The sequence below is a fragment of the Nilaparvata lugens genome, chromosome 12 (assembly GCF_014356525.2).
Source record: "Nilaparvata lugens isolate BPH chromosome 12, ASM1435652v1, whole genome shotgun sequence".
Lineage (NCBI taxonomy): Eukaryota > Metazoa > Arthropoda > Insecta > Hemiptera > Delphacidae > Nilaparvata > Nilaparvata lugens.
In genome coordinates this window covers 4,479,046-4,503,521 of record NC_052515.1, presented here as the reverse complement: position 1 = coordinate 4,503,521, position 24,476 = coordinate 4,479,046, and the positions used below count along the sequence as shown (strand labels likewise).

At 32.8% G+C, this 24,476-nt stretch overlaps 2 protein-coding genes and 1 long non-coding RNA gene across 3 annotated transcripts in view; 2 read left to right on the top strand and 1 right to left on the bottom strand.

Moving 5' to 3' along the window:
- Positions 1–5: 5 nt before the first annotated feature.
- On the top strand, positions 6–11,101 carry LOC111060032 (elongation of very long chain fatty acids protein 4; the record flags this gene model as incomplete). Its single annotated transcript, XM_039439428.1, has 5 exons — positions 6–154; positions 2,606–2,693; positions 8,676–8,863; positions 9,900–9,980; positions 11,039–11,101. Coding segments are annotated over exons 1-5 (456 nt in total), but the record flags the coding sequence as incomplete, so codon positions are not given.
- A 110-nt stretch (positions 11,102–11,211) lies between these two features.
- On the top strand, positions 11,212–15,506 carry LOC120353797. Its single transcript, XR_005572603.1, has 2 exons — positions 11,212–11,400; positions 15,281–15,506. It is a non-coding gene; the product is annotated as an uncharacterized LOC120353797 (long non-coding RNA).
- Positions 15,507–17,649: 2,143 nt separating this feature from the next.
- The window catches only part of LOC111055278 (neurogenic protein mastermind), a 48,469-nt gene continuing 41,642 nt past the window's right edge, over positions 17,650–24,476 (bottom strand). The window contains exons 10-11 of the mRNA XM_039438732.1: positions 24,010–24,259; positions 17,650–21,880 (exon numbers count right to left, since the gene is read on the bottom strand). Of these exons, the coding sequence (XP_039294666.1) occupies positions 24,015–24,259 (245 nt within the window). The 3' untranslated portion in view covers positions 17,650–21,880; positions 24,010–24,014. The remainder of the gene's footprint in view (positions 21,881–24,009; positions 24,260–24,476) is intronic.

Sequence of the window (24,476 nt, the reverse complement as noted above, 5' to 3'; positions counted from 1 at the left end):
CATTTACGTCCGTATAACAGCGCTATATCATTGCTATTGTTCATCTCACATTTGCTCTTCTCTAGCTCTATCTAGGATATTTTTATTAATTTCAATTCACTTTTGAAAGCTGAATGATATGGATGCTGTTCCTGTCTTGAATGATGTAACTGAGGTGAGTAGATAAATTTTTAAAAGAATATTGGAAAATTTATATTCTCTTGTAGACAAAAGTTATTTGAATTAGGAAACTTGATCTGCAAGTGACTTTATAACAAGTAGCATTTTGGTGGATTGATATTATTTGAAGTGAATTTTCAATATTTAGCTTTTTGGTGAATTAATTCAAGAGTTAAATCATAATTAAAAAGGTATGTTGCCTGATAAACTTTAACTTGAATAATTGTGAATGATTATCGCTTCAAAGCTATTTCTGGCATAAAGCTCTCATAAATGAGACTTATTGCTCCGTAGATATGGAGGTGATAACTATTTTTGAAGAAGCGTTGTGCTGATTAATCTTGTGCAACTCCCGATTTTGGATTTTTTTCCAAAAAAAAAATGTAAAGTGACTTTTTTCCATGAATTTTCTCTAAGGAGTGAAAATAGTATAGTGAATGGTTTCAATAGACATTTGTTATGACTGAGCGTTTTTTAAGTTCTCACCATTTTTTTTTCTAAAAGTATTGAAAAAAAAACTAACAGAATATTTATACATTTTTCTAAATTTGATCATTATAATAGCCTACATCATAGGTTTGTCAGCTATTCATTCATTTTTCTAAATTTGATCATTATAATATTATATCATAGCTGTATACAATATATCAGCATTCCTTATAGAGATATGTTTCCCTCTTCAATTCTTGTATATAGTCTTGAATTGTCATTCAAATTCCACTAGAAATCCTGGATTCTTGATTTTCTGAGAGATATACCACGGTTTCTCTCCATGTTTCTTTGAGAATAAGAAGTGAAGCACAGCTTTCCACTTTCCAGTCATTTTTATGAATGACAGAGTAAAAATCTTCATAATTTTTTGATATCATGACATGAAAATAAACATTATTTGAAATAAATTATTTAATTCTTGCAGTGAATTTTAAAACGAATAATCTTTCTCATAGGTTGTAACAATATTAACTCATAATGAGTCCCAATTTAATTCAAATCACACGAAGAAATTTATTCTCCACAACATTGTAGATTAGTTTATGCATTTTACATAATAACATCCAATTCTCCTTCCAATGATAATTTTCAATAGACCATACCAAAAGAAATCTAGTGAGCTGTAAGTTATTTGGTACTATTGTTTCAACAATGGAGATAAAGAATCTGTTGTCTGAGTATTTTAGGGTGAAAAAATATTTCAATTGTATTTGATCTTTTGTTTAAAACAATAATGCTGTGAATCAACCATAAGTAAATTTCAAATATTGAGAACTTATAATAAGTAAACCATAACAATAGCTATTGCAATGCGTCTCTTGCTTTCTTCAAATTGGCTGCCATAATAATTATATGTTTTTAAAGGTGATGGTTTCCTGATCCATTCCGAGCTGCTATGTATTAACACAATTTTTTCTATGTATTTAAACACGACATGCAGTCAAATATTAAGTAAATAATTGAAAACTTTTACTTACTGACTGAAGTACTTTCTACCGTCTAGCGATCATTTTCAACAGTCCTTGTTATGTTTTTAGTACTGTCGGCCTATTTAGTACTTCCAAAGTATTTAGGTGATTCATAATATTTGAGGGAATGAATTTGAGGAAGAATGGGAATGTCTCTGTGAGAATCAATATTGGCCTAGTTTTATTTTTAAGGCTTGACCCAAATAAAGCATAAATTAATGTTGTCTTTTTGACTTGGACAGTTTATTCATACAAAACTACTACTACTACATGCTTTTTTATGTTGCATGAGACCTTAGAAAAACAATATCGTAAGTAGATATCCCATGGTATAGGGCGTTTATGTAGCAACTTTTACTCTTATCTCAAGCCGATTACTGTTGATTATTGTCTAATTTTACTGTTTTGTTGGGGTGAGAGTGTATGAACGGCACAATATGAGAGACTACCAGTGTCACACAGCTTCACGGGAAAGAATTACATGAACTATCGGCTTGAGATAACAGTAAAAGTTGCGACATAAACGCCCTATACCATGGGATATCTACTTACGCTATTGTTTCTCTATGATGAGACACTCCCACTTTGAATATATCAAACTTCCACCATAGATAAAAGATAGCATAAGAAGATATGCCATGGTATAGGACGTTTATGTCCCAAATTTCAAAGTTAACTCATGAAGCCGATAGTCCTAGTAGTTATTTTTTTGTGAAGCTATGTGACGCTGGTAATCTCTCATACTGTGCCGTTCTTACACTCTCACCCCAACAACTCAGTAATAATAGACAGTAGTCAACTGTAATTTGCTTGAGTTAACAAAAATCGGCTTGAAATTTGGAACATAAATTACCAATATCCTATACCATGGGATATCTTCTAATGTTATATTTTCTCTATGCTTCTATTTATTGGAAAATCTCTGAAAAGAGTGTTCAATCAAATAAATTTGATTATTACCTAACTTGTTTATATGTAATTTACAGGGAAGAATCTCCAATTTAATTAACAACTCTACTAGAACAATGACGGAATATCTTTTTGAGTATTATGAGTGGGCACAGTCACTATCAGGTAAAATTTATATTAGATGATAATATTATAAATAGTCAACTATAGTGAGGTCCACGTTAAAATGGCAGTGTTTGATTAGCAATGGTATTGCTATCCTTGTCTATCATTCAACAAAACGGATAGCGCTATCCCTTTCTCGCTTTGCTCTGTTGCTAGATCGTCTTTTAACAATGTAGAATTAATAATTAATTGATTAACAAAATATTTCATATTAATTATGTGAATTCATTATGAAATTATTGAAAAATTTAATTTCTTGCTTAATAAAATATAATTGATTATTTTTAACTAGAATGAACAGTTTATATTACATCAATAATCCTGTATCAGCTAACGTCTATAGAAGGCATTGACAAGACGGAGGAACGGCAACGTTGTTCTCCTATCTTTCTCCACTGACATTATAACGTGAACATCACTATAGCAGATTGAATTGAGATAACATAAATCCAATAACCAACTCCTTCAAGTTTTTAACACAGTAAAAATCATCCTACCAATATAGATAAATCTATAAGTTAGTAGTCTCCTATATAAAGTTAATAAAGGGCGTTGTTATAAAAGTGGACCTCATTTTTGATATTAATGCTTAGGTACTTTACTTAATCGAAGCCTCTTCTACCTTGCTGTGTAGAGTTTTGTCATAAATAATCAATTGAAATTTGAGAGAAGGGATGGTTTTGGAGAGAAACAACCAGTTAATTATTTATGCCATTCTTGAATTAACGTACGGTACTGAAATGAAAATTTGTATCACGCACGTTGGTCGGCTTACTTTCCAACATTAGAGAAAAATTTTTGAAACAGCGTTTCTCTCAAATTACTATTGAGCCTACCACCATCTCTTGTGTGATAATCAGATCGATGTATGAATGAAATAAAGTTAACAATAAAATTAAGCATTAAGGTTACAATGAACAAGATTAAATATAGTGAGGTCCAAGTTATTACGGCAGTGGAGAAAGATAGGAGAACAACGATGCCGATCCTCCTTCTTGTCAATGCCTTCTATAGACGGTAGCTGATACAGGTTTATTTATGTAATATTAACTGTTCATTCTTGTTTAAAGTACTGTAATCAATTATATTTTATTAAGCAATAAATTATATTTTTCAATAATTTCATAATGAATTTGAAATAGGGGATTACACTCGTCACGGCCTTCATTTAAATAAGAGTCAGGGAAAGAAAAGAATCCGAAAATACATACGAAATCATCTGCTTGGTGTTGGTGGACACACTAGTGATACAGTTGTAACACTTGGAAAATCTCACGGTGGTGCACAAATGGCTAGATTAGATACAGAAGGTACAAATAACATTTCTAGTCTGGGTGATGATTTGAACATGACAGGTGACACTGATACAGATAATACAGCTGCCGAAGAATTAAATAATAGTTTTACACGCTCAAATACCCATCAACGTTTTTTAGTGAACAGGTCAATGAGTCCGCAGGTGAAATAAAATCAGACACTGGTAGTACGGGGTCACCCTTCCTTTTTTATTTAAACATCCAGGGAATTGTTAAAAAAATTGATGAGCTCAATGTGTTTCTTCCTGATCTTAAAATTCCTCCAGTAGTGGCTCTCACTGAGCACTGGCTGTCATCCTGTGACACCAGTTTACTGAACAATCTCAAACACTATAATCCTGCCTCTGTCTATTGTCGTTCCAATAAGGGAAGAGGAGGAGCTTGTATACTTTTAAAAAAGGTCTGAATTACAGGATTAGAGAGGATATTGTGGGGTTGTCAATTGAAAGTGTATTTGAGTGTGCAGCGGTTGAGTTCAGTGTCTCAATGGAGGGTAGAGATAAGACAATTTTGGTAGTGTCGGTTTATAGAGCCCCAGATAGTTGTTTTGAAGATTTTTTCAATATTTATGACAAGCTCTTATGTCTGCTTAAACGAGATTATAGGAGAAAAGTTATATTTCTATGTGGTGATTATAATATTGATCTTCTTAAGAGGAACTCTAATAGCAGTACTTTCCGGAATATCACTGAATCCAGCTGTTTTTCATTTATCTTTGACAGGCCAACTAGAATAACCTCATTGTCTTCAACCTGCATTGACAATATTGTGACCAATTATAATGTGGATAGTATTCTTGCACAGATTTTTGACCCAGGATTATCAGACCACGAAGCCCTAACAATAGAATTAGCCAATAATCCCAACGTTGAACACAATAATAGTTGCAGATTAGGAAGATGTATTAATGAAGAGTCCTTGAAATTCTTTTGTGACACATTGAGCTCTGTGGATTGGTCCCTATGTATGACTAATGATGGTGGCGAGAAATTATTTAATACTTTTCACTCATTCTTTTACAATTGTTTCTCCAGTTGCTTCCCCCTGAGAAAGTTTAAGGTTACAGAGAATGATTCGGTGAAAAACTGGTTGACCACTGGCATCAAGATTTCGTGTAGAAGGAAAAGAGAGTTACACATTGAGAGTAAGACTAACAGACATCCTGAATTTCTGTCCTATTTTGCCAAATATAAGAGAACTTTAAAGAAGACAATACTACTAGCTAAGCAAAAAACCAATGAAATGTTCATTGCACAGTCCAACAATATTAATAGAGGCACTTGGACAATCGTCAGAAATGAACTGGGGCTATTAAATAGGGATGAGCAGAAGATAGAGTTGACTACAGCTGACAATAGGAGGTACTCTAATCCACAATGCATAGCTTCCTTGTTCAATGAGTATTTTGTTGAATGTGCATCTGAAATGTCCGGCTCTGCTAGAACATGTGAGAGCAGAGAGTACCTCAAGCAAATAAATAGGCAGTATCCTCCTTTCAAGTTCAGAAGTGTCTCAATAAGTGTAGTTAGGAAAGCCATAAATAGCTTGAGAAATTCTGGCTCAACTGGGTGGGACGAGATTTCATCACGAGTGATAAAGAAGGTTAGTCACATTATCTTGGAGCCTCTAACATTTATTATTAATAGGTGTTTGCAGGAAGGAATCTTTCCCCAAAATTAAAGTATGCTCTGATCAAACCAATTCACAAGAAGGGAGATAGGAAGGATATTAAAAATTATCGACCAATTGCACTCTTAACTGTATTCTCCAAGATATTTGAGAAGATTGTGTTTGAGCAGATGATGGTTCACTTAGATGAGAATAACATTTTTCATAACAAACAATTTGGATTCAGGAGGGGATTGTCAACAAAGTCTGCTATATTTGAAGTTGTATCAGATGTGTTGGATGCTCTGGATGGATCGCGGAAGGCTTTAGGGCTTTTCTGCGATTTATCCAGGGCGTTTGATATGGTAGACCATGAGCTGTTGTTGAATAAGCTTGGATTCTATGGATTTATTGGTAGTGCAGGGAAATTTTTCGTGTCCTATTTGGAAAATAGATATCAGTCAGTTAAATTGAGTAATGGGAGTTCACTGGTATTTTCAGCATGGGAAAGAGTAGAACAAGGTGTGCCACAGGGCTCTGTGCTTGGACCGACTCTTTTCAATTTATTTATAAACGACCTGCCAAATAATGTAGATGGCAAGCTCATTTTATATGCTGACGATACAACGGTTCTGGTTACTGGGAAGGATGATAGTGAAGTTATGATTAGGGCTGAAACGGCTATGCATCAACTCAACAATTGGTTTGGTCATAATGCATTGAAGTTGAATATGACTAAATCCAACTATATCAGGTTTGCCGTGACGGGACATCATGCTGAACCTTTAAACCTGAATGCTTCAAATGGGAGGGAGTGCTTGTCTGTTGAAGTGACTAGTTTTCTTGGAGTGGAATTGCAAAAAAATATGAAATGGGATAAACACTTGGAAAAACTTATAAAACAGCTCTATCATGCACTTTTTGCACTGAGAACTGTGAGGACTGCATCCACTATAAAGACAGCTCAGAAAGTGTATCATGGATATTTTTTAGCCCTAATACGCTACAGCATCTTCTTTGGGGGAATAGTAAAAATAATTTATATAAAATATTTAAGATGCAAAAGAAGCTGTTCGTGTTTTGGAGGGCTTGCGGCCATCCAATTCATGTAGGCCCATTTTTAGAAAATACAGGTTTTCACGGTCCCAGCATTGCACTTCCTTGAGACTGTAAATTTTGTCTTCAGAAATTCAGAGAGATTTGAAGGAATGTAGTTTGCCATGGCTATAGCACAAGAGCAAAGAGTTCAGCTGTATATCAGTACCCCGCTCACAGACTGACACTTTTGGAAAAAGGACCATATTATTCGGGACTGAAGCTCTTCAATTGTCTACCTGAAAGAATACGGTTATGTGGTAGTCATAGGCTTTTCTTGTCTTCAATTACTAATATACTTGTGGAAGCGTGTCCCTATACCATGGAGGAATGTTGTGGTGCCTTCATACTTTGAGTTTATGCAGATTCATACACTTTGCATAGAAAAATGTTCATGACATGTTACATGCCACTTGAGCTCTGCTCAGATATGTGGCTTCACGTAACAAATGACAATAATAATAATAATAATAATAATAATGAATTTTTATAATTGAGATGAAATATTTTGTTGATTAATTAATTATTCTACATTGTTAAAAGACGATCTGGAAACAGAGCAAAGCGAGAAAAAGATAGCGCTATCCGCTTTGTTGAATAATAGACAAGGATAGCAATACCATTGTTAATCAAACACTGCCATTATAACGTGGACCTCACTATAGATGAATTCATCATGAATAAGGTATTTGAAGGTACCTTTTCTCTGACATGACTCATGAGAAATTATATTTATTAATGAACGAAAATCCAAATTAAATGCTGCAGAAGTGATTTATGTCCAGATATAATATTTCAAGGTAAAAGTTTAGGACAAAAGAATACCACAAAATTTCTGGGATTAGAGATAGATGAACACCTGTCATGAAACAATCACGTCTGTCATGTGGTTAAAAAATATCCCAAGACCTGTATGCTCTTAGGGGAACGTCCAATGTGTGCGGTCTTAACGCTTTAGTAGCCATTTACCACGCATTGATACATTCTAACATTACGGTCTATGTATCTACGGCAGCACTTCCAAGAGAAATTTCGATAAAATACTAATTCAACAAAGAAGAGCACTAAGAATTATTATGAAAATCAAAAGGAATGACTCTATTGAACATATTTTCCCCAGCTAGGCATATTAACAATTTATGGGAAATATATTAATGATGTTATAATGTAGGTACTATAGAAAAGCTACTGATTTTGAACTAAGAAATAGTAAATCACATTGTCATAACATTCGATCAGGAAGAATTGTTCAAAGACATAACTTGGAAATCTTCAAAAAGAGGACAACTTATATGGGTGATAGATACTTTAGCATGCTGCCCAGTAATTTGAAGTCTATAGAGAGTAGAAGATGTTTTAAAGCTCATCTGAAGGACTATCTGGTGGGAATGTCTTTGTACTCCTTTTCAGGAATTTGTTCAGGAGAAATTTTATGCGATTTCGACATTGACTGTATCTGTGTGTTTAATGTGACAACATGTGTATGTGACAATATTCAATATACTTGTACATTCCCTCTCATAACAAAAAGTTTTTTAACCAGATCACTCCTGTGTTATCGGATGGTCACGTTAAACTGTCGGTCCCGGCTGAAGTATGACAGTCGTAAGGCCCATTGACGGCTTAAATTATATATTCAGGCGGTGGGACCTTCCCGCAAGGGACTCCCCACCAACAAAAGCCATACGAATTTACTTTTTTACTTGTACATTTGATGAATAAATATGATTGATTGATTGATTGAAGTCTTCGGGGTGATTTACAGCATTTAATTTTGGATTTTCGTTGAACAGTAATTATTAATTCATTAGCATATTCGAATATATAACTGCAATCAATATCTCAGTACGGTAATTTCCATCTGTGAAATATTATATTATTAGACCTATATGATGTGATTCATGTAGCCCTATGTGGTCTTCTATATTTCTAGAACTGTGCAGTTTACTTTTTATTTTTTCAGATAAAAGAACAAAAGGCTGGCTACTTGTGGATTCACCACTGCCAACATTGCTCTGTGTTCTATTCTACCTGATAGCAGTTCGCATAGGACCTGTCTTCATGCGAAACAGGCGACCCATGAAACTTAAGTGGATTCTCATTCCCTACAACCTTCTTATGACACTACTCAACTTGTATATTGTTATACAGGTGAGCAGAAACATAATCAACTTATTTATAAAATAGCATTATAATACCCTTTTTTAAAAGTTTTTAATATAAAATAACAGATTAGAAACACAAACATTATTAATCTGTTATTTGATATTAAAAACTTTTCAAAAAAGGTACTAGGCCTATAACTATGATGTTATTCTATAATAAAAATAAATAGCCCTGAATACATACATTTCAAGAACTATATATATCTACGTAGTTGGAAAATGATCTGGTAACGTTGCGGAGCTGGAAAGGATAGCGATATTCGCTTTGTTGAATGATAAACAAGGATAGCAACAACAATGCTGTTAATCAAATACTGCCGTTTTAACGAGGGCCTCACTTTAACTATTATTAAAATCTGTAATATACACAATCTCTCTGTTGAAGTATAGACACATTGTTTGAGAGTGAATATTTAAATATATACAAGGCTGATATTGCTCCTCCTTAGAAGTGAAATGTATTCCACATTGCTCAACAAAAAAGTGTACGTAGTAAATATTTACTTTGAAACATAAAATGTGTCTCAACTTCAACAAAAGTGTTTTTCGTCATGGAAAACAACATAAATTTCAATTCATAAACTTACCTTATTTCAGTTTTTTGTAGGCGAAATTATTGATACCCACCTATATTTATTTATTTAATTATTCAGAATTACACAAACTGTCAAAATAAACCTTTCATGACAGATTTAGGCGTGCTGAATGATTAATATGTTTGTTAGATGATAACAATATTTAAACTTTGAATTAAATAGGTACCTAAATTCAATTAATTAATTTTTAAATTTATTTTTTGAATTTAATTATAAACTGAAAACTAATGTATTCAATTTTAAACTAAAATTATTCTCAAGTAATTGTTGCTGTATTCATATAATATTTTTTTAATATTCTCTTGTTAGATTATATCAATTCATTTTAAACTGAAATCTAATATTGATTCAATTTTAAACTAAAAATATTCTCAAGTAATTGTTGCTGTATTTAGATTGTTAATATTTTAAAATTTTATGTTACAGTTGTTGATAGGTTCGATAAGACTGGGATACAACTACTTATGTCAAGCAATTGGGCAAATCGATCACAAAGAAGAGTTAAGGGTAAGCTTAAAATAAATTGAAATCTATTTCACTAAAAAAAACACTCATAATCTACTATAGATAATAATATATCATATTACTGAATAGCAAATACAGTTATACGATAGACCATGGTATAGGGCGTTTATGTTCCAATTTTCAATGTCCACTCAAGCTGATAATAGGCTAATTGTTTTTGGTGAAGCTATGTGTGACGCTGGTAGTCTCTCATACTGTGTCGTTCTTACACTCTCAATCCAACAAAACAGGAATAATAGACAGTAGTGGACAGTAATCGGCTTGAGTTAACAATAAATCAGATTGAAAATTCGACTGAGTCACTGTCAATGTTATAGAACCGTTCCATAATGAGATAAAATAACACAAATATATTGTCAAATTCTACCGTTTTATTTACCGTATTTATTCTATTTTAAACCATGGTCCTGTACCAAATAAAACGGTAGAATTTGACAATAGATTTTTGTTTTCATTTCAAAATCCCATACTATTAATCGAGCAATTTCTGTTTATATGTTTAGATGTTTATATATTTGTATTTCACCGGATCTCGAAAAAGGCTCCAACGATTCTCACAAAATTTGGAACATAGTAGGTTTATGATATAAAAATTCGATTGCACTAGGTCTCATCCCTGGGAAAACTCGCTGAACGACATTTAAAGGATAGTTCATCCTTGGAAACAGCTGAGACTTTCGTCGTCTGTGGATGAAGAAAAAGAGCGTCTGTGGAAAATCAAAATATCTCATCCCCGGAATTCATAAGCCGACGTAGGCCTATAGCCAGCTGTAAAATATATACACGATCATTTTGAAGAATTGTGTTCTGTTTATCAATAAATGAGAATAACAAGCGAAGCTCGGTGTCCCGATATTCAGATTGAAATTTGGATCATTGACTACCTACAGGTACCATGGGATATCTTCTTATGCTACTTTTCCTCTATGATTATTCTGAATATTGATTGTAATACTGGTTCTCCATCTCCCTTCATCTCTCTGCTCCACATATTCCTTTTAGGTTGTTTTAATTCTATAATATTAATAATCGTGTTACAGATAGCAAACGCAGTATGGTGGTACTACTTCTCAAAGCTGCTAGAGTTTTTTGGACTCAGGGATCTTGAAACGTATAGAAATTTAGAAATTGGGGTACCTTAATTTTTTTCGGAAAGCAATACTTTCCTTACCTATGGTCATAGGGCAAGGAAAGTAATAGAATAGCTGCAAAAATCACATGTTCATTAATTGACCCCTTTATTTTTTTCCAGGTTCAATTCACAATAGGTTTCGCCTCTGGAATAAACGGAATCGTGTCTGACTGTGACTTCCCTCGCTGGATGCAGTACGGTTTAATAATGTACATGTTTTCATTCATTATACTGTTCGGCCACTTCTATGTGAAATCCTACATTGAAAAGGTAAGCTTCTAAAAATAAGCTTAGATATAAGTAAACGTAATGAATGTTATGCTGTAGGTGAAAGTGCCCGGTACTACAGGAAGAATATTACTTTCATAAATTCTAATGAGACATGTCATACTCGCTTAGACAGGCTGAGTGAGAACAGTCACATAGAATCACATGGGAATCATATTCTCACTTCACCAATTACCACTGGCTCCGATACTGATATGTTGGAATCCGCCTTAATTTGAATCTTATAATATTATAAAAATTATGAACTCTATGATATTTCAGAATAGTAGTGCAGTTGGTTTTGTAAATATCCATATAGTATCGGATAAGAAGTTTTGAAATTGCCAAATGGAATTATTTTTCTGTCAAACAGAATTTCATTGGAAAGCAGAGCTTACAGTAACTGTCAAATTGTTCTATATTGCTTGTACGATTCTATAAAATTAATCTGAAAGTAGGGTATTATTATAGTCAAATTATTCTGTGAAGTTCTTGTTTTAATAAAATTAGTAGAATTGATGGTGATGTGAAATCTCTCCATAATAAGAAAACAAAGATATTGTCAAATTTCACTATAATATTATTAAAAACTTAAACCAGTACCATGGTTTCACGTTTACCAACGCATCATCAGCTGTACTGAGGAATGAGGATACATGTATCAATCTGTATCAATGTTTCTGTATCCTCATTCCTCAGTACAGCTTATGATGCGTTGGTAAACGTGAAACCATGGTACTGTTTTAAGTTTTTAATAAATATTATAGTGAAATTTGACAATATCTTTGTTTTCTTATTATTCTTGTTTTATCTTGAATTATTTTCACAGTTTGTTGAAATTTTACAATGTTCTTATTAAATTAGGATTCTATAAATTTCTCTAAATTTAATACTAGTAGTTCTGTGAACAGTAGACCTCACGCAGTATTCTCATCCATAAGTACCTGATTGAAACTATAGACCTTATGGAAATACAGCAATAGACTGGCTTCTCCACACATCTGTGTAATCACTTGTCAGCTGATTTATGATGAATAATATTCCATAGTCTGATTTTTACTCCAATATTGGCGTATGAAGGAGACTCCTTTTTCCTTTTATATCATCCTTGAAATGCAAAATTTCCAAAAACCTTGTACATACGTCGACACGCAATTAAAAAATTAACATACCTGTCAATTTTCATAAAAATCTATTACCGCGTTTCGCCGTAAATGCGCAACATATAAATATTCAAACATTTGAACATTAAGAGAAATTCCAAACCGTCGACTTGAATCTTAGACCTCACTTCGCTCGGTCAATGGAATAAGGGTATTATTATAGTCAAATTCTGTGAAGTTCTTGTTTTATCTTGGATTATTTTCACATATTGTTAAAATTTTTTACAATGTTCTTATTAAATTAGGATTCTATGAATTTCTCTAAATTTAATCTAAAAATAAGGGTATTATTATGGTCAGATTCTGTGAAGTTATTGTTTCATCTTGGATTATTTTCACAGATTGTTAAAATTTTTACAATGTTCTTATTAAATTAGGATTCTATATATTTCTATAAAATTAATCTGAAATAAGGGTATTATTATTATAGTCAAATTCTGTGAAGTTCTTGTTTTATCTTGGATTATTTTCATAGATAGTTAAAATTTTAACAATTTTCTTATTGAATTACTGCATTTAGTTGATGATTATCAAAGTACGAATTTCAATTTTGATATTGTTTCAAAATCTTCAGGGGAAAAGATCGACCCACGGCAATGGAAATACCAGAAGTGACAAAATCACAAACGGTAAGCCTGCAGTTGAGGCTGAAGCGATGAATAAAAAACTAGATTGAAAAATACACTTTCAAGTCCACACAATCTCAAATCAGCCCATGTATGTCTCTTCTTCAAGAAATTACTGTTTCTCACATGTGTGGAACATTCTATGTACGAAATAAAGATATTTTTGATCTTGAAGAGCATGTTTTATTCATTACATAAATATCATCACATTGGCGAAATTCATCCCCATTCTTGAGTTATAAGCATTTGGAGATGAGTGATTTCTCTGATTTGTAAGTAGAGGAATAGTATATTACGCTACAAGCACAGAAAGTTATTGTTTACGGTATGAGGATAGTTTCCCGGGCGAGGCTTGCCGAGCCCGGGAATATGTTATCCGAATACCGTAAACACCTTTCTGAGAGAGTCGCGTACAATATTTTTCGCCACACTACAGGTATAGCTGACGCCAAAAAGTTAGGCGGTTTCGTGGGTCTCTTGTGCGTTCCAACAGCTGATGTTGTCAAGTGGAGTTGTCATCTAGCTTGGCTTAGGTGATGATTTTTAAATAAAAGAGACAATAAATAGATGCATTGCATCAGCTGTGAGTAGGTTACACCATTTGACCCACGAAGCCACCTAACTTTTTGGCATCAGCTATATAAGAATAATAAATTGAATAAGAATGTTTTACGAGGGGGGGGGGAAACTTTGATGTCTCATATCTCAAGAACCAGACGTCGTAGGGTACTCAAAGTGGGATGGAAATTTCTGATCTCACTCTCCTGAACACAATGCACCATATGGCACAGTTGTCCAAACACATTTTAAAAAAATTTCAAAAAGCAGCCGGAAAGAAACCTGTTCTGACGTCAGACGAGAATCGTCTGCAAACAATGTCTTTCAGATCTACGTAGGGACTGGAAAACATCTGCTTTCTGTGCAGTGTGGCGAAATAGTTATTTGTGCAACTAGTGCGCAAAGTGACAGTTTGCTGCACTGAAAGAAATGTTTACGCCCAAGCCGTAGGTGAGGGCGGAATGGTTTCTTGAGTGCAGCAGAGGAACTTTGCGCACGTATTTCACATTAAATTTTTCCTACAGTTACCATTGAATGTAAAAAATAGGTAATTGAAGGTAAAAATGTCTCATAATTCATCAATTTTTTTGAGCGTTATATTGTGGCACTTGAATTATTTTCACAGTTTGTTGAAATTTTACAATGTTCTTATTAAATTAGGATTCTATAAATTTCTCTAAATTTAATACTAGTAGTTCTGTGAACAGTAGACCTCACGCAGTATTCTCATCCACAAGTACCTGATTGAAACTATAGACCTTATGGAAATACAGCAATAGACTGGCTTCTCCACACATCTGTGTAATCACTTGTCAGCTGATTTATGATGAATAATATTCCATAGTCTGATTTTTACTCCAATATTGGCGTATGAAGGAGACTCCTTTTTCCTTTTATATCATCCTTGAAATGCAAAATTTCCAAAAACCTTGTACATACGTCGACACGCAATTAAAAAATGAACATACCTGTCAATTTTCATAAAAATCTATTACCGCGTTTCGCCGTAAATGCGCAACATATAAATATTCAAACATTTAAACATTAAGAGAAATTCCAAACCGTCGACTTGAATCTTAGACCTCACTTCGCTCGGTCAATGGAATAAGGGTATTATTATAGTCAAATTCTGTGAAGTTCTTGTTTTATCTTGGATTATTTTCACAGATTGTTAAAATTTTTACAATGTTCTTATTAAATTAGGATTCTATGAATTTCTCTAAATTTAATCTAAAATAAGGGTATTATTATAGTCAAATTCTGTGAAGTTCTTGTTTTATCTTGAATTATTTTCACAGATTGTTAAAATTTTTACAATGTTCTTATTAAATTAGGATTCTATAAATTTCTCTAAATTTAATCTGAAATAAGGGTATTATTATAGTCAAATTCTGTGAAGTTCTTGTTTTATCTTGAATTATTTTCATAGATTGTTAAAATTTTAACAATTTTCTTATTGAATTACTGCATTTAGTTGATGATTCTCAAAATATCAAAGTACGAATTTCAATTTTGATATTGTTTCAAAATCTTCAGGGGAAAAGATCGACTCACAGCAATGGAAATACCAGAAGTGACAAAATCACAAACGGTGAGCCTGCAGTTGAGGCTGAAGCGACGAATAAAAAACTAAATTGAAAAATACACTTTCAAGTCCACACAATCTCAAATCAGCCCATGTATGTCTCTTCTTCAAGAAATTACTGTTTCTTACAAGTGTGAAACATTCTACGTACGAAATAAAGCTATTTTTGATCTTGAAGAGCATGTTTTATTGATTACATCAATATCATCACATTGGCGAAATTCACCCCCATTCTTGAGTTATAAGCATTTGAAGATAAGTGGTTTTTCTGATCTGTGAGTGGAGGAATAGTATATTACGCTACAAGCACAGAAAGTTATTGTTTACGGTATGATAGTTTCCCGGGCGAGGCTTGCTGAGAAGATAAGTGGTTTTTCTGATCTGTGAGTGGAGGAGTAATATATTACGCTACAAGCACAGAAAGTTATTGTTTACGGTATGAGGATAGTTTCCCGGGCGAGGCTTGCTGAGAAGATAAGTGGTTTTTCTGATCTGTGAGTGGAGGAATAGTATATTACGCTACAAGCACAGAAAGTTATTGTTTACGGTATGATAGTTTCCCGGGCGAGGCTTGCTGAGAAGATAAGTGGTTTTTCTGATCTGTGAGTGGAGGAATAGTATATTACGCTACAAGCACAGAAAGTTATTGTTTACGGTATGATAGTTTCCCGGGCGAGGCTTGCTGAGAAGATAAGTGGTTTTTCTGATCTGTGAGTGGAGGAGTAATATATTACGCTACAAGCACAGAAAGTTATTGTTTACGGTATGATAGTTTCCCGGGCGAGGCTTGCTGAGAAGATAAGTGGTTTTTCTGATCTGTGAGTGGAGGAGTAATATATTACGCTACAAGCACAGAAAGTTATTGTTTACGGTATGATAGTTTCCCGGGCGAGGCTTGCCGAGCCCGGGAATATGTTATCCGAATACCGTAAACACCTTTCTGAGAGAGTCGCGTACGATATTTTTCGCCACACTACAGGTATAGCTGACGCCAAAAAGTTAGGCGGTTTCGTGGGTCTCTTGTGCGTTCCAACAGCTGATGTTGTCAAGTGGAGTTGTCATCTAGCTTGGCTTAGGTGATGATTTTTAAATCAAAAGAGACAATAAATAGATGCATTGCATCAGCTGTGAGTAGGTTACACCATGTGACCCACGAAGCCACCCAACTTTTTGGCATCAGCTATATAAGAATAATAAATTGAATAAGAATGTTTTATGAGGGGGGGGGGAACTTTGATGTCTCATATCTCAAGAACCAGACGTCGTAGGGTACTCAAAGTGGGGTGGAAATTTCCGATCTCACCCTCCTGAACACAATGCACCATATGGCACAGTTGTCCAAACACATTTTCAAAAATTTTCAAAAAGCGGCCGGAAAGAAACCTGTTCTGACGTCAGACGAGAGTCGTCTGCAAACAATGTCTTTCAGATCTACGTAGGGACTGGAAAACAGCTGCTTTCTGTGCAGTGTGGCGAAAATATTTTATGTTTCAGCGAATAACTCGTTCTGTATTGTAGCGAAACGTCTCATATTATAGCACAACACTTGTTAGGTCAACCTCTATCCATAGCCCTAATATCAACCAAATCTATGTTTAATATTGAAGAGCATGTTTTATTGATTACATCAATATCATCACATTGGCGAAATTCACCCCCATTCTCAAGTTATAAGTGTTTGAAGATGAGTGATTTTTCTGATCTATGAGTGGAGGAAACACTTTATGTTTCAGTGAATAACTCACCCTGTATTGTAGCGAAACATCTCATATCATAGCACAACACTTGTTAGGTCAACCTCTATCCATAGCCCTAATATCACCCAAATCTGGGAGATTTGCATTTTTCATGAAATCTATGAATGAAACATCATGGATTTTTGCAAAAATAGCCAAAAATTAAAATTGCTTAAACTCTCAGGATTTTATGTTTCAGTGAATAACTCGCCCTGTATTGTAGCGAAACATCTCATATCATAGCACAACACTTGTTAGGTCAACCTCTATCCATAGTCCGAATATCAACCAAATCTATGTTTAATATTGAAGAGCATGTTTTAATTATTATATACCTACAAAATATCAAAAAATTGTGATTTAATGAAGAATATTGTAACTTATAACTTCTCTCGTTCAATAAAGAATTGAAAAACTTGAAAGTTTGCTTTATTTTGAAAAAAAAAATCAAAATAACTGAACTTTTGTCTTGTTTTTTTCAAAATAAAGGAAACTTCCAAGTTCCAATCATTCTAGAAATGAAAATATTTGGAAAATTCGTTTGTAATTCAGGGTGAAGGTAGTTTGAAAAAAAAAACGCACACTATAGATATATATAGGTATAATTAGTTTTCATATCTCATCGCTCTCTCAAATATTGCAATATAAAATAATGATCATCATAACTGGCAAAATAATCTGACTAATCTATTCACTGTACCTGATTATGATATTAATCATAATCGTCATCATAATAATTTACAAAATCTCATAAAAATCGTTATAGCTAATGTCTCGAGTCTAGAGATCTACATTTCTCCATATTATTCATTATCTCATGGTGATTGATTATCTACTGATTTTGTTCTAATATAATACAGGTAAAATCAGTTTATTACAAGAGCCAAAGAAAGCTAGATGCGTTTGATTTTGTTGAGAATGGAAATTTTGAGTTTAGTTTAATTAAAATTGAGAACTAGAGATTGTCTGTCATTTCAAAAGTTTTCAGTTACAATAACTGATAAAATAAGTTATAGGCCTATAACTGGTTATAAGTTATAAAATAAAATGACTGGATTTTGCCGGTTACGTTTTCAAATATTACTCTTTGTCCAGTCATTTGGCGTTTAATGTAAATCTTACAGGTATTTCAACACTCAGGCCCGGTTGCACAAAAGCCAGCTAATTTTGAATCATGATTAATTTCACAAGAACCAATCAGAGAAGACTTATTCGAAAAGAAGGCTTCTCTGATTGGTTCTCGTGAAATTAATCACGATTAAAATTTAACCAGCTTTTGTACAACCGGCAGTTAGGTTTTTTCAAAATCAATACTATCTATTAAATTCTATTTAGTTAGGTAAAGCATTTAAATGAACTTGTCTGATCCAGTTTTGAATATTTCCAAGAAAATTTGTAAATAATTAATTTGTTATCAGTTATATTAAAAATCAATATGAATACTGAAAATGATACAGAAAGACAACAATATTCATAAAAGTTTGATTCAATTGCACATAATTCAACTTAATATTTTTTCAAAATTATTTCCTCAGTCCCTAGCAATCTAGTCTCTTCGGCTCAACAGTTTCTCTAAATTTAAATATAATACAATAATTTGAAATTTCATTGGTGGTTAAGATGTTACAATAACATTGTATCAATAATAGATCAACTATAATTAACAAATAACAAATTGGTCATGTAATAAAAAATATCTGAAAACAAACATTTATCGACAAAATAAACTGATTTACACGCTGTGTAATTACATTATATATCCTAAAAACTAAATTTATGGCAGAACATTCAATTCCTTCATACAATTAATGTACAATATACTCTTAATATCAATGGATTTAAATTATGTATCTTAAATTTAACCAATAAATAGATGTCAACACATTAAAACGATAGAAAATATCACAATTTGAACTATTGTGATTGGGAGAGATCTTTACATTTAATTATTATAAAAACATGAGATTCGCTTTTGAGTAATATTTGAGAAACAAATTACCAAATTTAATTAACTACAGGGCAGTGTTTGTAGTTGATGCCAATAGTGACTTTTAAAAGGATTAAAAACTTTAAACTTAGGTGGTTCTCGTTAAAATTATTCATAAGGAATAATGTCAATAGGAAGAATATAAATTATTTTATATTTATAAATAGTATAAAATTTATTCACTTCATAAATTATTTGAATGAAATTTATATTTGAGGACTAGTGGTAAAAATAGACTTTCCTAAATATATTATTGATCTTCATCTCTAGCAATCGATGATAAAATTAAAATAATTGGATGGTCATGCTGTTTTTTTGTTTTCATGGCTAGTTCATCTATATTCTCAATTCTCGTATACTTTCATGATATGACTGAACAAAATCATCAATTATTAATATTATTCTTTCATACAAAATTCAATGGATTTATATTAATTGGTTCTATTATCTTTATACAGCTCTTCTCTAATACATGGAAAATGATTAAGATTAGATTTTCTAATGTACAATATTTTCAATTATTCTGAGAGACAGGAAAATTTCAAATAAAATGGAAAGCGTATACATGGAAGCACAATAGAGTTTTCCATCAATAGATTTTTTAGAATTGTTGTTTTTTTTAAATTGGGGTACTTTAATAAAATTTTAGGGAGTTTTAGAATTGTTTTTTAAATTGGGGTACTTTACTAAAATTTTAGGGAGTTTTAGAATTGTTGTTTTTTAAATTGGGGTAATTTACTAAAATTTTAGGGAGTTTTTGAAATTGGCGTACTTTACTAAAATTTTAGGGAAAGAATTTGAAAGTCAAAACTATGATAGACTCTTTCATAATTAACTTGTTTGATACAACCAAAGTCAAAAAATTCTAATTGAATAACTATTTTCTTCATTAAAATATTATAAATACAATCATACATCGTACCAAGAGTTCGATTTGGATAACAAATAACTAAATGAAAAATTAAAAAATCCATTCATTTAAAATAACACGAAGTAATATAATCAAATTGATTTCAATAAATACCTTAACCCTAATATTACAGAAAATCATGAATGTTGACAAAAAATGGAATGAAGTGGAATTCTGTATCGAGTAAAAGCTTAGACTTTCAATACAATTTAAAAAAATAGCAGTTTAAAATGTGAACACAATTAGGGAAACATTGAAAATATAAATATTTTATGATTATATATTTTATTATTTATATAAAATATAAATAATTGGTCCAAGATTAAAACACAAAACCTGTATAGACTGTATATTGATTGGATTGAACAACTAATTATAATATCTTTTCTCCAGGAAATATTACAAATTGACGTGATTTTGGTGATTTGTTCATGATATTTTCATGGAAAGATTTCCAAACGAAATACAAATTTCAAATTGAAACATATTCAAGGATAAATGTTTAAAAATTAAAATACAATAAATAGAATTATATATACTGAAGAGTCTACAGCAAGAATAAAAGTCAACCTATTAAAATATAATAAATTAAAAGATAACGAAAATCACTTAATATATTGGAAGTAATTTTAATAAAGAAGACAATTTTTTCAAGTTCTGAGATCCTGAGTTGTGTTTGAGTAACAATATGCAACTGGCTAGACTTAAAAAATTGCAAGTACCGTAAAAAATTGTCAAATAAATAAATATATATGATAAATAAATTGGTTGTTTTGTCGAGAATATAAATTAAGTAAGATTTAAAAGTGGGTGTTTTAAATAAATAAGTTTAAATCAATGGCACAATGATGAAATGATGAACACAGTATCAGTAATTTTAAATAGATTAAAATTGAGGAAAAATATCCATCAGCTAACAGGTTGAACAATTTATCAATTCTTCAAAAAATAATTTATAATTCAAGTTCCTTCGCTGATGGAAATAAGTTCAGACATAAATAAACTAATATTGCAATATTAATAATTTGATCCAACACATAAAAAAACAATATTGGATACTGACACTATTGTTTGTTAATAAATAAATAAATATTTTAGTTATTTGATTAATAAATTCATCAGAGAACGACTCAACGTTCAAGGATTGTATCGTTAGTAAACGACAGCTTTTAAAACAGATTCTGAGATCTTAAAATGTGTCAAATAAATTCAAAACTTCCTAATAGCTTGTGATTAACTATAGAAATGAGAGATGACCTTCAAGGGATCAATATCTTTAAAAATATCAATTGATTTCATAATAAAATAAATAATTTATAAAATTACATCCTTGATTTAAAAATATCTAGCAAATATAGAAAAACACATAGTTAAAAGATACAACCAAACAGTGACAATTTTTCACGATATCTCCACAAATATCTCTATATACTTCTTATTAAGATCTTTACAAAATATATAAAACTTTAATCTTTCTCACATAAAATATTCAATACATGGTGTATACAAAAATGTCATAAAATAAATCACAGTATCTGGAAAATAAACTATGTACAATGACATAACTGTCTTTTAAGTTGTTCATTGATATTATGTGTTCGTATCTACAAAATAATTGTTGGTTCACTCCATGATTAACCTCTAGTTCAAATCCCAAGTTTAAAATATAGAACCTCCCATCAACCTTTGGTAAATCCTAAGGTTGATAAATTCAAGAACCTGCTATCATATAAATACTAGATCAACCTTGGTTTCTCCAATAGAGTTCATTCAATATAATTTCACTAGACAATACTGATTTGAAACTCACAAACTGAGATGCCAACCCGGGATTGCCAGCAAAATCTCTGCTGATAATTGCTAATTTCACCAGTTGGAACCAGTCCTTTTTGACGAATTGATTGTATTCCAGCATGATCTGTAACATACAAAATCAATAATTGAGTTCCTTGATTTTTGATGGATGAAAAAAAAAACATAAATAAGATAATAAATGAGCTGAATAAGAGTGAATGAATGAAACTTCAAGTGTGATTGATTTACAATTCCAGATACCGGTTGCACAAAAGCCTGTTAAATTTTAACTGTGATTGATTCCTAAAGAGCCAATCAGAGAAGCCTTCTCTGAAAAATAGCCTTCTCTGATTTAATCATGATTAAAATTTAACAGGGCTTTTGTGCAACCAGACTTGAGAATTAAAATGTTTCGCTCAACCAAGTAATTCGATATCAGATCAGATTTACCGGGATAATTTGAATAACAGTAATCTACTATAGATGGCGGTGACAAAAAAAAAGCACGGCAACTGTGCTTTCCTTTTATTTCCACTGATTTTATAGCCTGAATCTCACAATAGAGATTGAAGAAAGACTATTTCACGCCAATCTCAGGTAGCCTAGTGGCTCAATTCCTCAACTTCATCCATTCGGACAATGGCTTCATGGAAACTGTATTTTAATAGTAATATTATAAATATTAATATTATGAAAATGATGTCCAAAGACTAACCAAATCCACAAATAATTTAGAGTACAGTCTGGTAGCTTTGCCTATTGACGGAGGGCCACTAGACTACAATACTACCCGTTCAAAAACAAGGAACATTTTTGAAAATGTATCTTTCCATAAGCAAAAGATGCTCTTTTGTATCATCTCAAAAGCGACGTGTTGCATTCGAAAAGATACACAAGGAGCTTTAATGTATCTTTCTATAAGCAACAGATGCTCTTTTGTATCTTCTCAAAAGCAACGTGTTGCATCCGAAAAGATACACAAGGAGCTTAAGGTGGGCCGTCCACTAGAACCGTTTTCGTCCGAAAGCATCGACCGAAAACTACCGAACTCGTCCGAACGATCCCCCAACAAAGAAAGGAATAGATGCTCGTCCATTGCAACATTGCCGTCTCCGGCCTTTCAATTTTTGATCCGAATTGAATGGGATTTTCCGGCTCTATCCGGCCGAACTAACTAGTCGAGCTGAGACAACAAAGTGTTCCTAACCTAAATTGTTTCACAGTCTTGTTTGTTTTTGTTTTTTGAAGTTGTTCTGTTTTATAAAGTTGTAACTATGGGCAATGAAAAGTTGATAAGTTTGGTTCAAGAGCATGTTCCATTGTGGGATATGCGAGACAAACTAAATCATCGTTGTGATGTTCAAAGGAATCTGTGAACAAAGATGCTTAATAAGGAATAACTAATTGGTGGATATTTGTTGAAGGTAAGATTATTGTAATGAATAAATAATTTAGTGGATATTTGTTTATTCATTTTTTAAAATCTCAATATAATCATTGTTTATGAAAAATTTTGGTGGCTATGATAGTAATTAATTCAATACTTGGCAACCAGCCAACTACTGAACTAGACTGACGTAAACGGTTCCAATGGACGACCATATTCGGCCGAATTAACGGCCGGCAGATTCGTCCGATCCAACGGCCGAAAGGATCGGTTGAATACGGTTTCAGTGGACGGTTATCCTTAGTGTATCTTTCCATAAGCAACAAATGCTCTTTTGTATCTTCTCAAAAGCAACGTGTTGTATCCGAAAAGATACACAAGGAGCTTTAATGTATCTTTCCATAAGCAACAGATGCTCTTTTGTATCTTCTCAAAAGCAGCGTGTTGTATCCGAAAAGATACACAAGGAGCTTTAGTGTATCTTCCATAAGCAACAGATGCTCTTCTGTATCTTCTCAAAAGCAACGTGTTGCATCCGAAAAGATACACAATGAGCTTTTTGGAGTTACGTCCTTTTAGCACAACACAGCCTATCAGCTGACATTCGTTCAACATGCTCTTTCCATTGTTGGTGATGCGTTGCAACTCTCTCATTCATGAAGAATCTCTGTGTGTAGGGAGCTTACTTCAAGGAAGCTCTGTAGAAAGCTTCCTCCATTTAGAGATCTAGGGTCTCTGAAGCCTGATGTTTTTGCAAAGCCGTGAATACTGAATCTTCCCGCGAACCATACCTTGCCTATATGCCGTTTCAAAGTCACGAAGGCAAAGCTACTGTAAACTTTTGTAAATTTAGCGCAAATACTGACCAAATTCACAAGATATCGTGCAGATTGAAGGAGGCGCCGGCCGACTCGAGCGAGTTGAGGAGGTCCATCTGGGAGGAGTCCGACGGCAGTTGCTCCAAGAAGTCCAGGTTCAGGTCGCTGGGCAGCTGAGGAGGCCCGTAGGAGGAGGCCGAGGAGGAGGAGGGGTTGTGTTGCGATGAGGAGGAAGAGGAGGAGGAGGTGGTGGTCTGCACCCCTCCTCCTGATGACATCGATGACGACTGGAAGGCGGCTGTACAACACAAAAAATGAAAACAATATAAAATGAACAACAATATTACACAATTTTTATTACAATTTTTTTGTATTAATTCTAAATTGTTAAAAGACGATCTAGCAACAGAGCAAAGCAAAAAAGAGAGAGCGCTATCCGCTTTGTTGAATGATAGACAATGATAGCAATACCGTTGCTAATCAAACATTGCCATTATAACGTGGACCTCACTATA